This window comes from Biomphalaria glabrata, chromosome 2 (assembly GCF_947242115.1).
Source record: "Biomphalaria glabrata chromosome 2, xgBioGlab47.1, whole genome shotgun sequence".
Classification (NCBI taxonomy): Eukaryota; Metazoa; Mollusca; class Gastropoda; family Planorbidae; genus Biomphalaria; species Biomphalaria glabrata.
Genome location: NC_074712.1, coordinates 40,754,224 through 40,772,257, shown reverse-complemented (window position 1 = coordinate 40,772,257; position 18,034 = coordinate 40,754,224). Strand labels below are relative to the sequence as shown.

Here is an 18,034-nt window from a genome sequence, read left to right as displayed (position 1 = left end):
TAATGAAAGAATGTGCATCGGGATATCTAAATTCGCAGATATAAATAACGAATTTATGTAAAAATGCTTTTGAAACACAAATTTGAAGGTTAATTTTATTAAATAATGAAATTAATAAACTATATTGTATTTCATGTGTCAAAAAAAAACCCACTATAAGTGCAAAGTTTAGTTCTTAAAATTAGATCTAGATCCAAATTTTTTCTCTTTTCTCATGTCAACATGGTAAACATGGCCTAGATCCATAAAATACTATAGCTGTAATAGAGTAAGTCTTTTTTTTTTTTGAGGGTCTTAAGTTTGTTTTAGGGCTACAATACATACACTACGGTCTAAGTTGGTATCCAAGGAACATTTCTTCCAAATTTTATCAAGATTGGTCAAGCGGTTTTTATTTCTACACGGGGACATACATACATACATACATACATACAAACGCCAAACATTCTGCTTTGTTCGTAAAATGTTTTGTAAAATGTTTTACATGTTTCGGATGTTCCTTAAGAGTTGAAGATAGTTTACTTCCTAGTCCAAACCTCCAGCAGGACGACGGGGGATGGGAGCGGGCAGGGTTTGAACCCTCGACCGTCGATAAATCCGAACGACAATCCAGCGCGCAAACCGCACGACCACGCAGCCATCCAAACAAACAAAACAAACATTTTACAAACATCATGTATACACACTCACAGTTTCGTATTTTGTCATGTATACACACCCACAGTGGCGTATTTAGTCATGTATATACACCCACAGTGGCGTATTTAGTCATGTATACACACTCACAGTGGCGTATTTAGTCATGTATACACACCCACAGTGGCGTATTTAGTCATGTATACACACCCACAGGGGCGTCTTTAGTCATGTATACACACCCACAGTGGCGTATTTAGTCATGTATACACACCCACAGGGGCGTCTTTAGTCATGTATACACACCCACAGAGGCGTATTTAGTCATGTATACACACCCACAGAGGCGTATTTAGTCATGTATACACACCCACAGGGGCGTCTTTAGTCATGTATACACACCCACAGAGGCGTATTTAGTCATGTATACACACCCACAGAGGCGTATTTAGTCATGTATACACACCCACAGAGGCGTATTTAGTCATGTATACACACCCACAGAGGCGTATTTAGTCATGTATACACACCCACAGAGGCGTATTTAGTCATGTATACACACCCACAGAGGCGTATTTAGTCATGTATTAATGATAGGAAGAGGATCTCATTCGATGACTTTTTCAATGCCCAGATCTAATTGTTCCAATAAAGAATGCTGGACCAGAGCTCATGTAAAAATGAAAGTAAGCTGCACCCGGCTACGCCCACTGCATACAAACACACTTATACACAATCCAGCGATGCGTAACGCCAACTTTTATTTGGTTCATGTTACTACTGACTTCAAACCGTCTGACAGCGTCTTTCAATTGGCTATCTTGTTCCCTTAGTGTGGGGCCGATATAATTTTTATTTCACTCGATCATTGGCCTTGTTGGGCCATTGAGACATCCCCACTATTCCACTCTAAACATCCATAATAATGAAGAATACCAAGAAATGAAAATTCAACACAAAATCGCATCGCAAAAACTTCTGACGAGACTTCCGAGATTTTATAAAGCAGACGACCACATAAAGCCGCCAAATTGTAAAACTAGTTCTTAATCCCGTACAACATAAAACAAATCTCAGTAGCATTCCTGATGACTCCCATCTTATAGCAATCTACTTCTTCTGTTGGTCTTCACGAGTTTTGAACAGGGCCTGATTTAGACTTCATAAGGCCCTTGGCTCTTTGAGATATGCCCCCTCCCTAGTTATCAACATAACGCAATTGTTCCATTAACTTTCTCTTTATAATGTTTGAAAATATCCCTAGAACCATTTTTGGGGCCCCCAAACAATTGGGGCTCTAAGCTATTGCTTTTGTTGAGTGTAGTAAATTCATGACAGGTTTTGAAAGAAGTCTAGCCTACATTTCTTGTTTACTCCCCTCCCCTTTTGGTCTACCTCGCTATCCCAGCGTGCCATGTAATTGTATTTGTAGAACTAAATTTGTGTATCATTACAGTGACTCCTGTGGACCAGGCTTCATTGAACGAATAGCGTGATATCAGCACCTGATGGTGGAGAGAAGAACTTTCTGTCCCAGTTTTTCTCAAGTTATTTATTTTATTTATTTATTTATTTTTAAATTTTGGGGCCGTTAGCTAGTAGTAGAAATTTCATTGATTTACTGGAGGGGTGTGTTAAACTTGAACTGAGTTGTGTTTACTGAGCGCCTAAAGGCAGCACGGAAACCTTCTCTCAGATACCCCACCCCCCTCCATGTCCTCCAAAGAAATTGGACCAGAGTGCACTGCGCATGATACAAGCATGAAAGATGGGCTATACTAAAGCGATTTAGAAAAACTTCCTTGCAGTTTAAAGATGGTCTATTTTCTCATCGAAACTAAGAGCTTCACACTTGTACATTTAGTGGAAACATTTGGCTTTCTTCCTGCGCTTCAATAGATTTGTAAAAATTTGAATTTATATGTATATTTTATTTTAAACATATCAGTTTCATTATAAAATAGGTTACTTATAATATATAAGTCATTCAGAAAGAAAAAAAAAATTTTTTTTCGGAACTGGGGATCAAATCGTGACCTCCACATAACTTGCACGCTTTATATTCGTTAGTACTACGAGATACTTCCTGACATTGGTAGAACCGCTAACAATAATTTGTGAACTGCCTATTTATATAGAACAGGACAGTGAGACAGAGAATCAGAATTTAGATACACGGCAGTGAAATAGGTCATAGGAACAGGACATAGGAACAGGACAGTAGAACGGTGAAGTTAAAGTGTTGTAAAATGCAGCACTCTTTTGAAAGTAGTTATTAGTGTACTAAATGAATGTCAATATCTTTAAAACCCCGACACGACGATGTCCAATGTGTAGACGAGAGCTTTGTCACGTGACTACCAAAGCCACTAACACCATAGATATTACTCATAGTAAGGACTTTGTTTTCTAATTTACATTCTTCAAGCAATAACATACAGTATCAGAGAAAAAAAGAAGAAGCAACGTGGAGAAATATGGGGAAATAATTAGATAACATTAGCAAAGCGTAGGTTGCTAGTTGAAAGGTCATTGTTGGCCACTGCATATCGCAAGAGAAACATTTGCTCTGATCAGTTCTATCTAGATTGCATTTTAGTTCCGCTAGTTGGTTGCCCATTTGTTTGTTCAAAACGTTTTAGTTGCTTCAGAGAGCGAACTTGCCTCTTTTTTAGTGCTTTAAACTGAAAGGTTTAGAAATTTCATTCGTCATGGCTAGGAAGTATTATAGACCTTTTCAACGACATAGTTTATCATTACTTCCTTTCTTTTGTATACCGTATACACCAGAAGGTAAACTACTTAGAGTTATCCGTCATAGATTCAAATCCGCTATAAAAACACAACACAAATAGATAGATAGATAGATAGATAGATAGATAGATAGATAGATAGATAGATAGATAGATAGATAGATAGATGATAGATAGATAGATACAAAGACACACAGACAGTATTGGCTGTTATTTATCTATGTACTCATTAAAGTATCACATTATTTTGAAACTTTTGTTGTCAAGTTCTTGAGCTAGATGTGTTTTGTTGAACAGTGATTACAGAAGGCCTGATTAGGAGAAATAATTCTAACAATATAGATAGATAGATAGATAGATAGATAGATAGATAGATAGATAGAAAGATAGATAGATAGATAGATAGATATGTCCCTGACGCAACACTTGTTATCTACGACTGTGTTCACAGTTATGTAATCACGTGCTATCATTGTACGCATGTTACTACAAGCCTATGTACACGTAAGAGTGTACACGTAACAGATACTTAAAGCCACGAATCACACAACACTGAGATACTCACTTGAAATCCTTATCGTGATGAGTCAGGTCAACATATCCTAAAGTTTTTGAGGAGGGGCTCTCTCCTGAGACGCCCTGCTTTTTGGCGGGCCCTTTCGAGGGCTCGATCTGATTTTCGTCGATGGTGGACAGTAGGTCCGGCTTACTCTCCTGGGACTTGAGCGTGTCCACCTTCAGCTGCAGCACAGACTTGAGTTTGTGGACCTCCTCTTTCAGCCTGGCGATCTCGTTCTCTTTCTCCTTCAGGAGGTCCTCTTTCTGACGCAGCTGGTTGTCATATTGCTCGATGATCTTGTCCCGACGCTTGATCTCGTGGCGGAGCTCGGGGACCAGCGCCTTCACCTTATGCACATCCATGGACTCCCCGTCCACGGTGAAATGGGCGTTGGAGCTGGCCCCGTTGCCCATCTTGTTCGACCTCGGGCTGTACTGGGCTTGGGGGCTACCACTGCTCGCCGTTGACGTCGTAGAAGGTAACGGTCCTTTGGGGGCCTGCGCTACGGGGGCGGCTTCACCCTGGTGGTGCTGGTAGAAATGGTGATCGTGGTAGTAGCTGTCCGCATTCACCACCCCGCCGCTGACGGCGCCGGTTACCCTGACGCCAGCGACGCCCCTGTTTCCATACGATGTGTTCTGGCTATCCCCACCAGTTGCTCCAGTGCTCGCTCCAGTCCCGTACGCTTTTGAACCGGTCAAGTTTCCCGAACTTTTGCCTGGTGGCGGCATTTTCTTTTTCTTATATATAGGTAAAATCTCTCCCCCCTTTTGACTGCGTGGTGACGTCAAGGACACTTCGCGCGCCTTGATTGGACGCGCGAGTCGCGCGCGAGCACTCCCTATAAGCAAAGCCCTAACAACGAAAGGGCACGTGACCAAACCGTTACCAAGTAACACTTCCCATCAGCAAGTCCAACTCTAATCACTGTCTCTAAGTTCAATGACTCAAGCACACAGACCTACATGTACTTCTTCAGCTTGTTGGGTTACAACACAGTGATCAACTAATGTACTACACAGTTGCGTTTCAAACAGTTACGATTCAAAAGTTTGAGTGACGGCCTGAGGAAGGTTCTCATTCTGTAGTCTCTCTCTTACACCTTGATAGCTGTGAAAGAAAAAAAAAGATGCAATCATTGCAATGCTTGATGAATGATTTTCGTTAAAAATTAAGCAATGTAAGCACAGCGCAATTCTAATGAAAGGAAATGATTCTGAAACAGATGGAAAAATGGATATATAAATACAAGAGAGAGAGAGAGAGAGAGAGAAAGAGAGAGAAGGTGAGAAAGAGAGAGAGAAGGTGAGAGAGTGAGATAAGATGAGAGAGAAAATAAGAGAGAGAGAAGGTTAGAGAGAAAGAGAAAGTCAGAATAAGAGAGAGAATGAGAGAGAAGTGAGAGAAAGAGAGAGAAATGAGAGAGAGAGAATGGGAGAGAGAAGGTGAGAATAGAGAAAAAAAAGGTAAGAGAGAAAGCAAGAGAGAGAGAGAATGTAAGAGAGAGAGAATGAAAGAGAAAGAGAAGGCGAGAGAGTCAATCCACGCTTGATCTAACAAGATTATTTTGCCCTCAGTGACCAAGTCTACAACACACCAGCACTGGTCTATTGAACCTGTACGTCTGTACTCTTCGTGTCAGTGTACTCAACCCACACCATCAAGAGGTTCGTTCAAGGGAGGTCTGGTCTAACTCTTACAGACTTGGCTTGTGTTGACATGTTCGGAGGTCTAGTCAGTCTAGTCGAACTCTTACAAACTTTGCTTGTGTTGACATGTTCGGAGGTCTAGTCAGTCTAGTCGAACTCTTACAAACTTGGCTTGTGTTGACATGTTCCGAGGTCTAGTCTAACTCTTACAAACTTGGCTTGTGTTGACATGTTCGGAGGTCTGGTCTAACTCTTACAAACTTGGCTTGTGTTGACATGTTCCGAGGTCTAGTCTAACTCTTACAAACTTGGCTTGTGTTGACATGTTCGGAGGTCTAGTCTAACTCTTACAAACTTGGCTTGTGTTGACATGTTCCGAGGTCTAGTCTAACTCTTACAAACTTGGCTTGTGTTGACATGTTCCGAGGTCTAGTCTAACTCTTACAAACTTTGCTTGTGTTGACATGTTCCGTAATTGTATTCCACTTATTGTGCGGAGAGTGTTTCTACTGTATCAAGTCAGAGCGACATAATGCAGACAAAGTTCCTGTTGTGCTCTGTTTGCCTACCTAGTTGGGTATTTCAATGACATTCATTCATTTAATTAATAAACACTCTACTGTTATGAGCAATGACTTACGCAAACTGTCCGCTTGTTTCAATAATGTCCAACGGTTTAATAAACTGTTTGATTTCAATAACGAACACTACAGCAGCAAACACAAACAAATGAACGATCTATTTTTATCCTCTCTATCAGAATGGACAACGTTTTTGTGTTCCGTTTCCCTGGCTCCCTGTTGTCCATTATTTCATAGTTAGCCAGAAGATGGCCCCCTGGAGTCTTCCAAGAGAATGACCAGCAGATAATTAGTGTCACATCAAGTCCGATGGTGGAACCATCCATGCAATATTCTACCATTAGGTGACCATCGTTCAGTTAATTACGCATGGTCAAGCATCATCACAATGGCGACCGCGCGCTTATTTTATGTGATGGGAATGGGGGTGGAGGGAGGGAGTGTATTGGCCAGAGGACTTGGCATAAACAAAACACAAAAAAAAGGGTTTGTACTTAGAACCTTACCAATGGTCCTACCCTGGAAGAAATCGCTTCATTTGGCCACGATGAGAATGTAGCAACAATGTAGGACAGAACTGTGGGGAAGGAGCTTAGGCCTGTAGTTGGCGCTTTTGGCTGAAAGATCGAAGGAAAATGGAGTTATATCATGGGCGTAGCCGGGGGGGGGGGGGTTTAGGGTTCAAACCTCCCCAGTCCGAAATGAAATAATTCCTCCCTGAGTCGGAATTTAGTGTCTGATTTTTTGCTTTGATTTTGTTTATTTTAGGTGATATTTAATACTAAACCATCACTTGCCCCAACACAGCCAAGGTGATTTGAGTTTAAAACCCTCCCCTTCAGATGGGTTTGACGCTAAAAAAATACCTCTTCAATATAAAAAAAAAGCAAATTACACACTAAAATTCTTTGAGCCTAGCCAAGCCAATGGGGGATTTGAGTTTAAACCCCCTTCATCCAGATGTTAAAAGTTTAAAACCCATCCAGATGGTTTTGAGTTTAAAATCTCCATACAGAGAGTTTTGAGCTTGAAAACCTCTTTCTTCAATATTATTCTAAAGCAAACTACAGTCAACAAATTCTATGACCGTAGCTGAATGGGGTTTTGAATTTTAAAAAAACAACTCCAGAGATTTTTTAGTTTAACCCCCCCCCCCCCCCACCCTAACAGATGATTTTGACGATAAAAATTCCTTTTTTCGATATAAAATCTAAAGCAAACTACAGTCACCTAATTCCTAGAGCGTATTCAAGAGAGATTACACATTTCTACCAGTGGCTTGGCTCTATTAATAAAGTGCAGTGAATAGTCATCTGCAGAAATTGAAAAACACTAAATGTGGCTCAACAAAGATGGCTAAGACAGATTTTAGGAGTCAGCTATAGAGATCGGGTCTTAATCAAGGAAATCATATGCCAAACTGGGAGTCGACCCCCCTTAGTAAGGTTGTAAAAGAGCGTTGCATGAGTTTTGCGGGACATGCTCTCCGACAAAATGAATTACACATAATAAGAGTTACGATGACATACTAGTACAATTTGGCGCCAATAAACGTCTTCCGAAAGAATGAAGGGTCAGAATGTAATAAAGATTAATAATGTACACACACATACATACATACATATCTATTTTTTTTTCTCGTGAGAGGTGGGCGGGGGGTGAATACTTCCACCAAGCCCCCCCCCTCGAAAAAAATCCTGGCTACGCCCATGAGTTATATATATATATATATATATATATATATATATATATATATATATATATATATATATATATATATACACTAGCCGGATATGACCCGGGCATGCGGGCCATAGTTTTCGTATTACTGTCAAGCTTAGCTAATGTTCCTTTCACATTTTTTTTTATAAATTAACCTCGAAATTTAATGTAGTATAGAAACAGATTTAGCTATTTAGCCGACTTATTCATATCAAATATAAAACATCGACAAAAAGGTTTACCCCATTTGTTAAAAAGTTTCGTCTTTAATATTTTAATAGAGCTAAATTTAGTGGGGTTTTTTTTTTAATTTATTTTTAGGACCCTCGATTGTGGGAGGGCCATTATAAACATACAGTACGGTCTCCGCCATGATCTAAGGAACATTTATGCCAAGTTTTATCAAGGTGGGTCAAAGACTTTAGATATCTACGCGGGACGTACATACATACATACGCCCAACTTTCAATAATATATTTTTATACACATATAGATTGCTCTGCTTGTATCCAAAGTCCAAGACTTATATATTAGTCTTTAGTATGTAATAGTTTTCTAAATGGACAGTCCATTTACTGTTCCGTTGTCTTATTTTGGTTCGAGCAAACCAAGTTGATCTGTACGCTAGAATGAGCAGGATAAAAGAGTACTAAAATAAATAAAAGCTTTTCTAGATTGAAGAACCGCAAAATCACTTCCATATGTCTCAATACTGTAGGAGTAAGCTCCCTTTTCTATATAAAACAAATTAATTAATTACCAATAATTAGTGAATTGTTCTTTGTTATATTATTGATTCCTGTATTTTCATTGATTATGAATCATTTTGAAACATTTTTCACTTTTAACCGAGAATGGCAAGTGGGAGAGAAAACGTGTGCAAAACATACTAAGGGAAATAACTCCAAATACACATCCACATCTCTCAATAAGTAGCATTTTTTCCCTTTTTCGATACTAAAGAAACTAATAAATTACCAATAATTAATTAAGTAGTCCATGTTTTTTATTGATTCCTATTTTGTGTGTCACGTTCCCACTTGATCTGAGAGTCTGGGAGAAATAACGTGGACACATATAGTAGCAGACACACAGACAGGCAGACAGATTCATTCAACCTGATAAGAAATGAATACATTTTTAAAAAAACTTAATAATTAGTTACTTAATTGTTGGTGATTATCTATTTTATTTGATTTTGAAATAAATATATATATGGATTTAGTCCACGTATTAGGTTTTGACTCGTTTTCTTCTAATTCCCATTCTCGGATCAACAGGAAATTTTGCATAACTATTGATAGTCGATAATAATACACGAATCAATAAAAAAAAATTAACCAATCGGTTAATCATTTAGTACTAATTATTATTTTTAATATATCAGAAAGGGAGATAAACCTTGTAATTTTTAGATAAATGGCAGTAATAAGCGGTTCTTTCAAATAGATAACCTTTGTTTTTAAAAGTGTTCTTTTTTTTCTATTGCTTTTTTTCCTACACACATTTATTGACCGGAAACTCTTTGGGTTGGCTAATCAATAATGTACAAGTCTAAGATACGGTGATTTTTTTTTAAACCCTCCATCTCTTACTGGAAGATGAATTTCTACCTAATGATCTGGAATTTTGTTTGTTTTTGTTTCCAACGATCTCTGTAGAGCTAACACACTCAAAAAGTTTCGTATCTCTGTAGAGCTAAATAAATGTCAAAATGTTTGTTTCTAGATCTGGTATTTCTTTCACCTCTCTCGGCCCTGTGCCTACGCTTTAGACCACAACAACAGAGCACAGAAATGAACAATATGTCCTATTGATTGTCCCTCACTCTGGACACGTCGCGTTCCTGTGTGATAGGAACTTCCTTTCCCGGTTGGGAGGCTGGCTGGGAACCTAACGGACTGTAAGACATTTCTGCTAGTCTTACTCATAACTGGGAAGTCTTGTTAGTCAGACTGATTAGAGTATTGATCAATGCTTGGTAAAGTCTACATTACTGTGAGGGTAGTAGATTGTTTAGATAATTTAGTAGTTCATGATCTTATGAAGTCATGAAGACTTGTGGGAAATGTGGTCTAATATTTTATAAATATGAAGTCATAAAGACCTGCGGGAAATGTGGTCTAACATTTGATGTATGTGAAGTTATGATGCCTTGTTGGAAATGTGGTCTAATATTGGATGCATATGAAGTTATGAAGTCTTGTTGGAAATGTGGTCTAATATTTGATGCATATGAAGTTACGGAGACCTGTTGGAAATGTGGTCTAATATTTGATGCATATGAAGTTATGAAGACTTGTTGGAAATGTGGTCTAATATTTGATGCATATGTAGTTATGGAGACCTGTTGGAAATGTGGTCTAATATTTGATGCATATGAAGTTATGAAGACTTGTTGGAAATGTGGTCTAATATTTGATGCATATGAAGTTATGGAGACTTGTTGGAAATGTGGTCTAATATTTGATGCATATGAAGTTATGGAGACTTGGAAATGTGGTCTAATATTTGATGCATATGAAGTTATGGAGACTTGTTGGAAATGTGGTCTAATATTTGATGCATATGATGTTATGGCGTCCTGTTGGAAATGTGGTCTAATATTTGATGCATATGAAGTTATGAAGACTTGTTGGAAATGTGGTCTAATATTTTATGCATATGAAGTTAGGGAGACTTGGAAATGTGGTCTAATATTTGATGCATATGAAGTTATGGAAACTTGTTGGAAATGTGGTCTAATATTTGATGCATATGAAGTTTAGGAGACTTGGAAATGTGGTCTAATATTTGATGCATATGAAGTTATGGAGACTTATTGGAAATGTGGTCTAATATTTGATGCATATGAAGTTATGGAGACTTGTTGGAAATGTGGTCTAATATTTGATGCATATGAAGTTATGAAGACTTGTTGGAAATGTGGTCTAATATTTGATGCATATGAAGTTATGAAGACTTGTTGGAAATGTGGTCTAATATTTGATGCATATGAAGTTATGGAGACTTCTTGGAAATGTGGTCTAATATTTGATGAAGCTTAAATGAAAGTAAAAAAGGGGCAGGTCCAATTGAGGGAGACAAAGTCAGGAGGAGGTACTGGCTAATGCTGAAGTGTACGTGATACATATGGTGTACATATTTCTTTCTTACTTGGTGTATTTATCGTCGGATGTTCTTCATGTTAAGCGTGACCTCTTGAAGAAAGTCTGTTTTGGTCTGAAAATCTCAACTCAACGATGGCTCGACACTCTGCGATAATTCGACCGTTATAGTGCGACCAAAAAGGGTAGAATTAATTTGTTGGATACATATCGAAATGGAGGCACCGTGGCTGACCGGTATAGCGCTTCCAAACAGGGGACCTGGGTTCGGATCATGGTGAAGACTGGGACTTTTACTATCAGGATCTTTAGGGCGCCTCTGAGTCCATCCATCTCTAATGGGTACCTGGCATTAGGTGTTGAAAAGTAAAGACACTTGGTCGTTGTGCTGGCCACATGACACCCTCGTTAACTGTAGGCCACAGAAACAGATGAGTTTTACATCATCTGCCCTATAGATCACAAGGTCTAAAAGGGTACTTTTCTTCTTGTTTAAACATTGAAATGATTTTTAAGAACCGTTTGAATAATGTATTACTTGGTAAATATTCAAGCATGAATTTAAAGGGCCGTAATTACATAGCAAATACAACTGATTTTTCCAACAGAAAAAAAAGATACATTCAAGGCCCGTCAGCAAAAAGGTGCCCCTCAGGTTGAGAAAAGCTGATTTAGATTTCGGGGAGGGCGTAAGGGTCGCTTCGGAAAAAAAAATGTCTTCGAAAAAAAATATTTTCAAAAGACTTTTTCCTTTAAAGTAATTTTTTTAATAGCTCTCAATGTGATTTCATTTTGTAACCGAACTAGACTTAGTTTTGCAAAGCTCTGAACAAAAAGAAAGGGAAGGAGTAGGCTACTACTGAAGATGAAGCAGGCCTAGTACTCTTCACTTCGTGTGTTTTAAGCACTTTAAGCATAGGCCTTAATTGATGCATAGGCCTAAAGTTATTTATAATAGATGCATAACGCTTGGGACGTAATCATCTTCTTTTTGAAGTAACGTCTGTATTTATAAGATAAGATAAGATACTAGAAAAATCTAGAAAAATAAATCAATTACGTCGCCTCACTGTATTTCATATTTATTACTGATTATAATTGCATTACACATTAGGGGATACTCGATATAAGAAGGTATAATATATCTTATATTGATGACATTTTTTTGTTGTTGTTTTTTTTTCACAAATTGTGTAATTTCTCCACTAAAATACACTAAAAAAATCAGACTCTGGTTTAAGCTTAGAAGTAAAAGTTATCAGTCTATCAGTCCAAACAAACTTTTCTAATCATTCTGTCGAGATCTAGAGCTACCAATGAAAACTACGCTTCCGGTTCAACCAAGTGACATTAAGAAAAACATGAAGTCATGATTCGTATCAACAAGTAATGTCGACATGTTAAAATGTCCTCAGAAATAACAACAGGCGCCTAAGTAGGAACCTTTTTATTTATCTAATTTGTTTGTCAGAGTTCAACGAAGTTAAATGCTGAGTGACTGCGAGTTGGAAGCTAGAGCTAACTTGCAGTCTCCAGACGAGTCAATGTTCTAGGTTCAAGTGTTGTTTTTTTTACCTTTTATTTTTGTTGAGAGCTGTTTGATGTTGACTCTTTGTGATGTATAGTCTGAGAGTGGTTTCTTTAAATTTGAACACACGCAAACACACTCGAACCAAACGTTAAATTAAAAACAAACACAAAACAACAAAAAAGACAAAAGTTTAACCAGTCATTCCAAAATGACATAATAAGCCAGCATCTGGCCATATAATCATCTTGCTTGTGCATATTATTTCGAAGCATTATTTATTTGTTACGTAAAAATCTAGTGGTATCCTCAGCTCACAATAAAGATTGTCTAATTATTAGAAGTGCAATCTGATAAGACGCACACATTTGACCTTGCACTTCTGTCTGCATGTGTTCACATTAATTTGATCCACCAACTATTTTTTTCTTTTTCCTTCAACTTGTCAGCAACACAATTTTTTTTTTATTGATTTTTATATAGAGCAGCATCTCTTCTGAAACATCATCACAAATTCTACAACATACATCACAAACTCTACAAACCCATCACAACTTTTACAACATCAAAACTTCTACACCATAACAACTTGTACAACACCATCTCAACTTGTACAACACCCTCAAGACTTCTACACCATCACAACTTGTACAACACACTCATGACTTCTACACCATCACATTTTGTACAACACCATCACAACTTGTACAACACCATCATAACTTCTACAACACCCTCTCTCCTTCTACACCATCACATCTTGTACAACACCATCACAACTTGTACAACACCCTCTCTCCTTCTACACCATCACAACTTGTATAGCACCATCACAACTTGTACAACACCATCACAACTTGTATAGCACCATCACAACTTGTACAACACCATCAAAACTTGTACAACACCATCACAACTTGTACAACACCATCACAACTTGTATAACACCATCATAACTTGTACAACACCCTCTCTCCTTCTACACCATCACAACTTGTACAACACCGTCACAACTTGTATAGCACCATCATAACTTGTACAACACCATCACAACTTGTACAACACCATCACAACTTGTACAACACCCTCTCTCCTTCTACACCATCACAACTTGTATAACACCATCACAACTTGTATAGCACCATCACAACTTGTACAACACCCTCTCTCCTTCTACACCATCACAACTTGTACAACACCATCATAACTTGTACAACACCATCTCTCCTTCTACACCATCACAACTTGTATAGCACCATCATAACTTATATAACACCAGCACAACTTGTATAGCACCATCATAACTTGTATAACACCATCACAACTTGTATAGCACCATCACAACTTGTACAACACCCTCTCTCCTTCTACACCATCACAACTTGTACAACACAATCACAACTTGTACAACACCATCACAACTTGTATAACACCATCACAACTTGTACAACACCATCACAACTTGTATAACACCATCATAACTTGTACAACACCATCACAACTTGTATAACACCATCACAACTTGTACAACACCATCATAACTTGTACAACACCCTCTCTCCTTCTACACCATCACAACTTGTACAACACCATCAAAACTTGTATAACACCATCACAACTTGTACAACACCATCACAACTTGTACAACACCCTCTCTCCTTCTACACCATCACAACTTGTACAACACCATCACAACTTGTACAACACCATCATAACTTGTACAACACCATCATAACTTGTACAACACCATCATAACTTGTACAACACCATCATAACTTGTACAACACCATCACAACTTGTACAACACCATCATAACTTGTATAACACCATCACAACTTGTACAACACCATCACAACTTGTACAACACCATCATAACTTGTACAACACCATCATAACTTGTACAACACCATCATAACTTGTACAACACCATCATAACTTGTATAACACCATCACAACTTGTACAACACCATCACAACTTGTACAACACCATCACAACTTGTACAACACCATCATAACTTGTACAACACCATCATAACTTGTACAACACCATCATAACTTGTACAACACCATCATAACTTGTACAACACCATCACAACTTGTACAACACCATCACAACTTGTAAAACACCATCACAACTTGTACAACACCATCATAACTTGTACAACACCATCACAACTTGTACAACACCATCATAACTTTTATAACACCATCATAACTTGTACAACACCATCATAACTTGTACAACACCATCATAACTTGTACAACACCATCACTACTTGTACAACACCATCATAACTTGTACAACACCATCATAACTTGTACAACACCATCATAACTTGTACAACACCATCATAACTTGTACAACACCATCATAACTTGTACAACACCATCATAACTTGTACAACACCATCACAACTTGTTCAACACCATCACAACTTGTTCAACACCATCATAACTTGTACAACACCATCACAACTTGTACAACACCATCACAACTTGTAAAACACCATCACAACTTGTACAACACCATCATAACTTGTACAACACCATCACAACTTGTACAACACCATCATAACTTTTATAACACCATCATAACTTTTATAACACCATCATAACTTGTACAACACCATCATAACTTGTACAACACCATCACTACTTGTACAACACCATCATAACTTGTACAACACCATCATAACTTGTACAACACCATCATAACTTGTACAACACCATCACAACTTGTACAACACCATCACAACTTGTACAACACCCTCTCTCCTTCTACACCATCACAACTTGTATAACACCATCACAACTTGTATAGCACCATCACAACTTGTACAACACCCTCTCTCCTTCTACACCATCACAACTTGTACAACACCATCATAACTTGTACAACACCATCTCTCCTTCTACACCATCACAACTTGTATAGCACCATCATAACTTGTATAACACCATCACAACTTGTATAGCACCATCATAACTTGTATAACACCATCACAACTTGTATAGCACCATCACAACTTGTACAACACCCTCTCTCCTTCTACACCATCACAACTTGTACAACACAATCACAACTTGTACAATACCATCACAACTTGTATAACACCATCACAACTTGTACAACACAATCACAACTTGTATAACACCATCATAACTTGTACAACACCATCACAACTTGTATAACACCATCACAACTTGTACAACACCATTATAACTTGTACAACACCCTCTCTCCTTCTACACCATCACAACTTGTATAACACCATCACAACTTGTATAACACCATCACAACTTGTACAACACCATCACAACTTGTACAACACCCTCTCTCCTTCTACACCATCACAACTTGTACAACACCATCATAACTTGTACAACACCATCATAACTTGTACAACACCATCATAACTTGTACAACACCATCATAACTTGTACAACACCATCATAACTTGTACAACACCATCACAACTTGTACAACACCATCACAACTTGTATAACACCATCACAACTTGTACAACACCATCACAACTTGTATAACACCATCACAACTTGTACAACACCATCACAACTTGTATAACACCATCACAACTTGTACAACACCATCATAACTTGTACAACACCCTCTCTCCTTCCACACCATCACAACTTGTATAACACCATCAAGACTTGTATAACACCATCACAACTTGTACAACACCATCACAACTTGTACAACACCCTCTCTCCTTCTACACCATCACAACTTGTACAACACCATCATAACTTGTATGACACCATCATAACTTGTACAACACCATCATAACTTGTACAACACCATCATAACTTTTACAACACCATCATAACTTGTACAACACCATCACAACTTGTACAACACCATCATAACTTGTATAACACCATCACAACTTGTACAACACCATCACAACTTGTACAACACCATCATAACTTGTACAACACCATCATAACTTGTACAACACCATCACAACTTGTACAACACCATCATAACTTGTACAACACCATCATAACTTGTACAACACCATCATAACTTGTACAACACCATCATAACTTGTACAACACCATCATAACTTGTACAACACCATCATAACTTTTACAACACCATCATAACTTGTACAACACCATCATAACTTGTACAACACCATCACAACTTGTACAACACCATCATAACTTGTATAACACCATCACAACTTGTACAACACCATCACAACTTGTACAACACCATCATAACTTGTACAACACCATCATAACTTGTACAACACCATCACAACTTGTTCAACACCATCACAACTTGTTCAACACCATCATAACTTGTACAACACCATCACAACTTGTACAACACCATTACAACTTGTACAACACCATCACAACTTGTACAACACCATCATAACTTGTACAACACCATCACAACTTGTACAACACCATCATAACTTGTATAACACCATCATAACTTGTACAACACCATCATAACTTGTACAACACCATCATAACTTGTACAACACCATCACTACTTGTACAACACCATCATAACTTGTACAACACCCTCTCTCCTTCTACACCATCACAACTTGTATAACACCATCACAACTTGTATAACACCATTACAACTTGTACAACACCATCACAACTTGTACAACACCATCATAACTTGTACAACACCATCACAACTTGTATAACACCATCACAACTTGTACAACACCATCATAACTTGAACAACACCCTCTCTCCTTCTACACCATCACAACTTGTATAACACCATCACAACTTGTATAACACCATCACAACTTGTACAACACCATCACAACTTGTACAACACCATCACAACTTGTACAACACCATCACAACTTGTACAACACCATTACAACTTGTACAACACCATCACAACTTGTACAACACCCTCTCTCCTTCTACACCATCACAACTTGTACAACACCCTCTCTCCTTCTACACCATCACAACTTGTACAACACCATCACAACTTGTACAACACCATCACAACTTGTACAACACCCTCACAACTTGTACAACACCATCACAACTTGTACAACACCATCACAACTTGTACAACACCATCACAACTTGTACAACACCATCACAACTTGTACAACACCATCACAACTTGTACAACACCCTCTCTCTTTCTACACCATCACAACTTGTACAACACCCTCTCTCCTTCTACACCATCACAACTTGTACAACACCCTCACGACTTGTACAGACCTATTGCCCCTCTGACTGCTACAAAGGATGTGCTCCATTGTGTGAGCAGACAGACGAAGTAGATGTACAGAACGTCTCTATCGTTGAACCGAACCATTCTTTCCAAACACCCATCGCAAATCTACATTATCAGCCACAACCTACAGCATTTATCTTTCAACTAGGAAATTATATGTTTGATCGCTATTTGTCTACATTATTTCTTGTTTATTTAACTAGTGGTTTCACCTTTCTTGTTTCACAGTTAATTAATTT

The 18,034-nt window shown here is 38.1% G+C and overlaps 1 protein-coding gene across 14 annotated transcripts in view; it reads right to left on the bottom strand.

Moving 5' to 3' along the window:
- Positions 1-18,034, bottom strand: part of LOC106054487 (cGMP-dependent protein kinase 1-like) — a 275,978-nt gene that overhangs the window by 148,211 nt on the left and 109,733 nt on the right. For all 14 annotated transcript variants that reach the window (XM_056020546.1, XM_056020547.1, XM_056020548.1 and 11 more), the window contains exon 3: positions 3,955-5,058. In XM_056020546.1, the coding sequence (XP_055876521.1) occupies positions 3,955-4,679 (725 nt within the window). In that variant the 5' untranslated portion in view covers positions 4,680-5,058. The remainder of the gene's footprint in view (positions 1-3,954; positions 5,059-18,034) is intronic.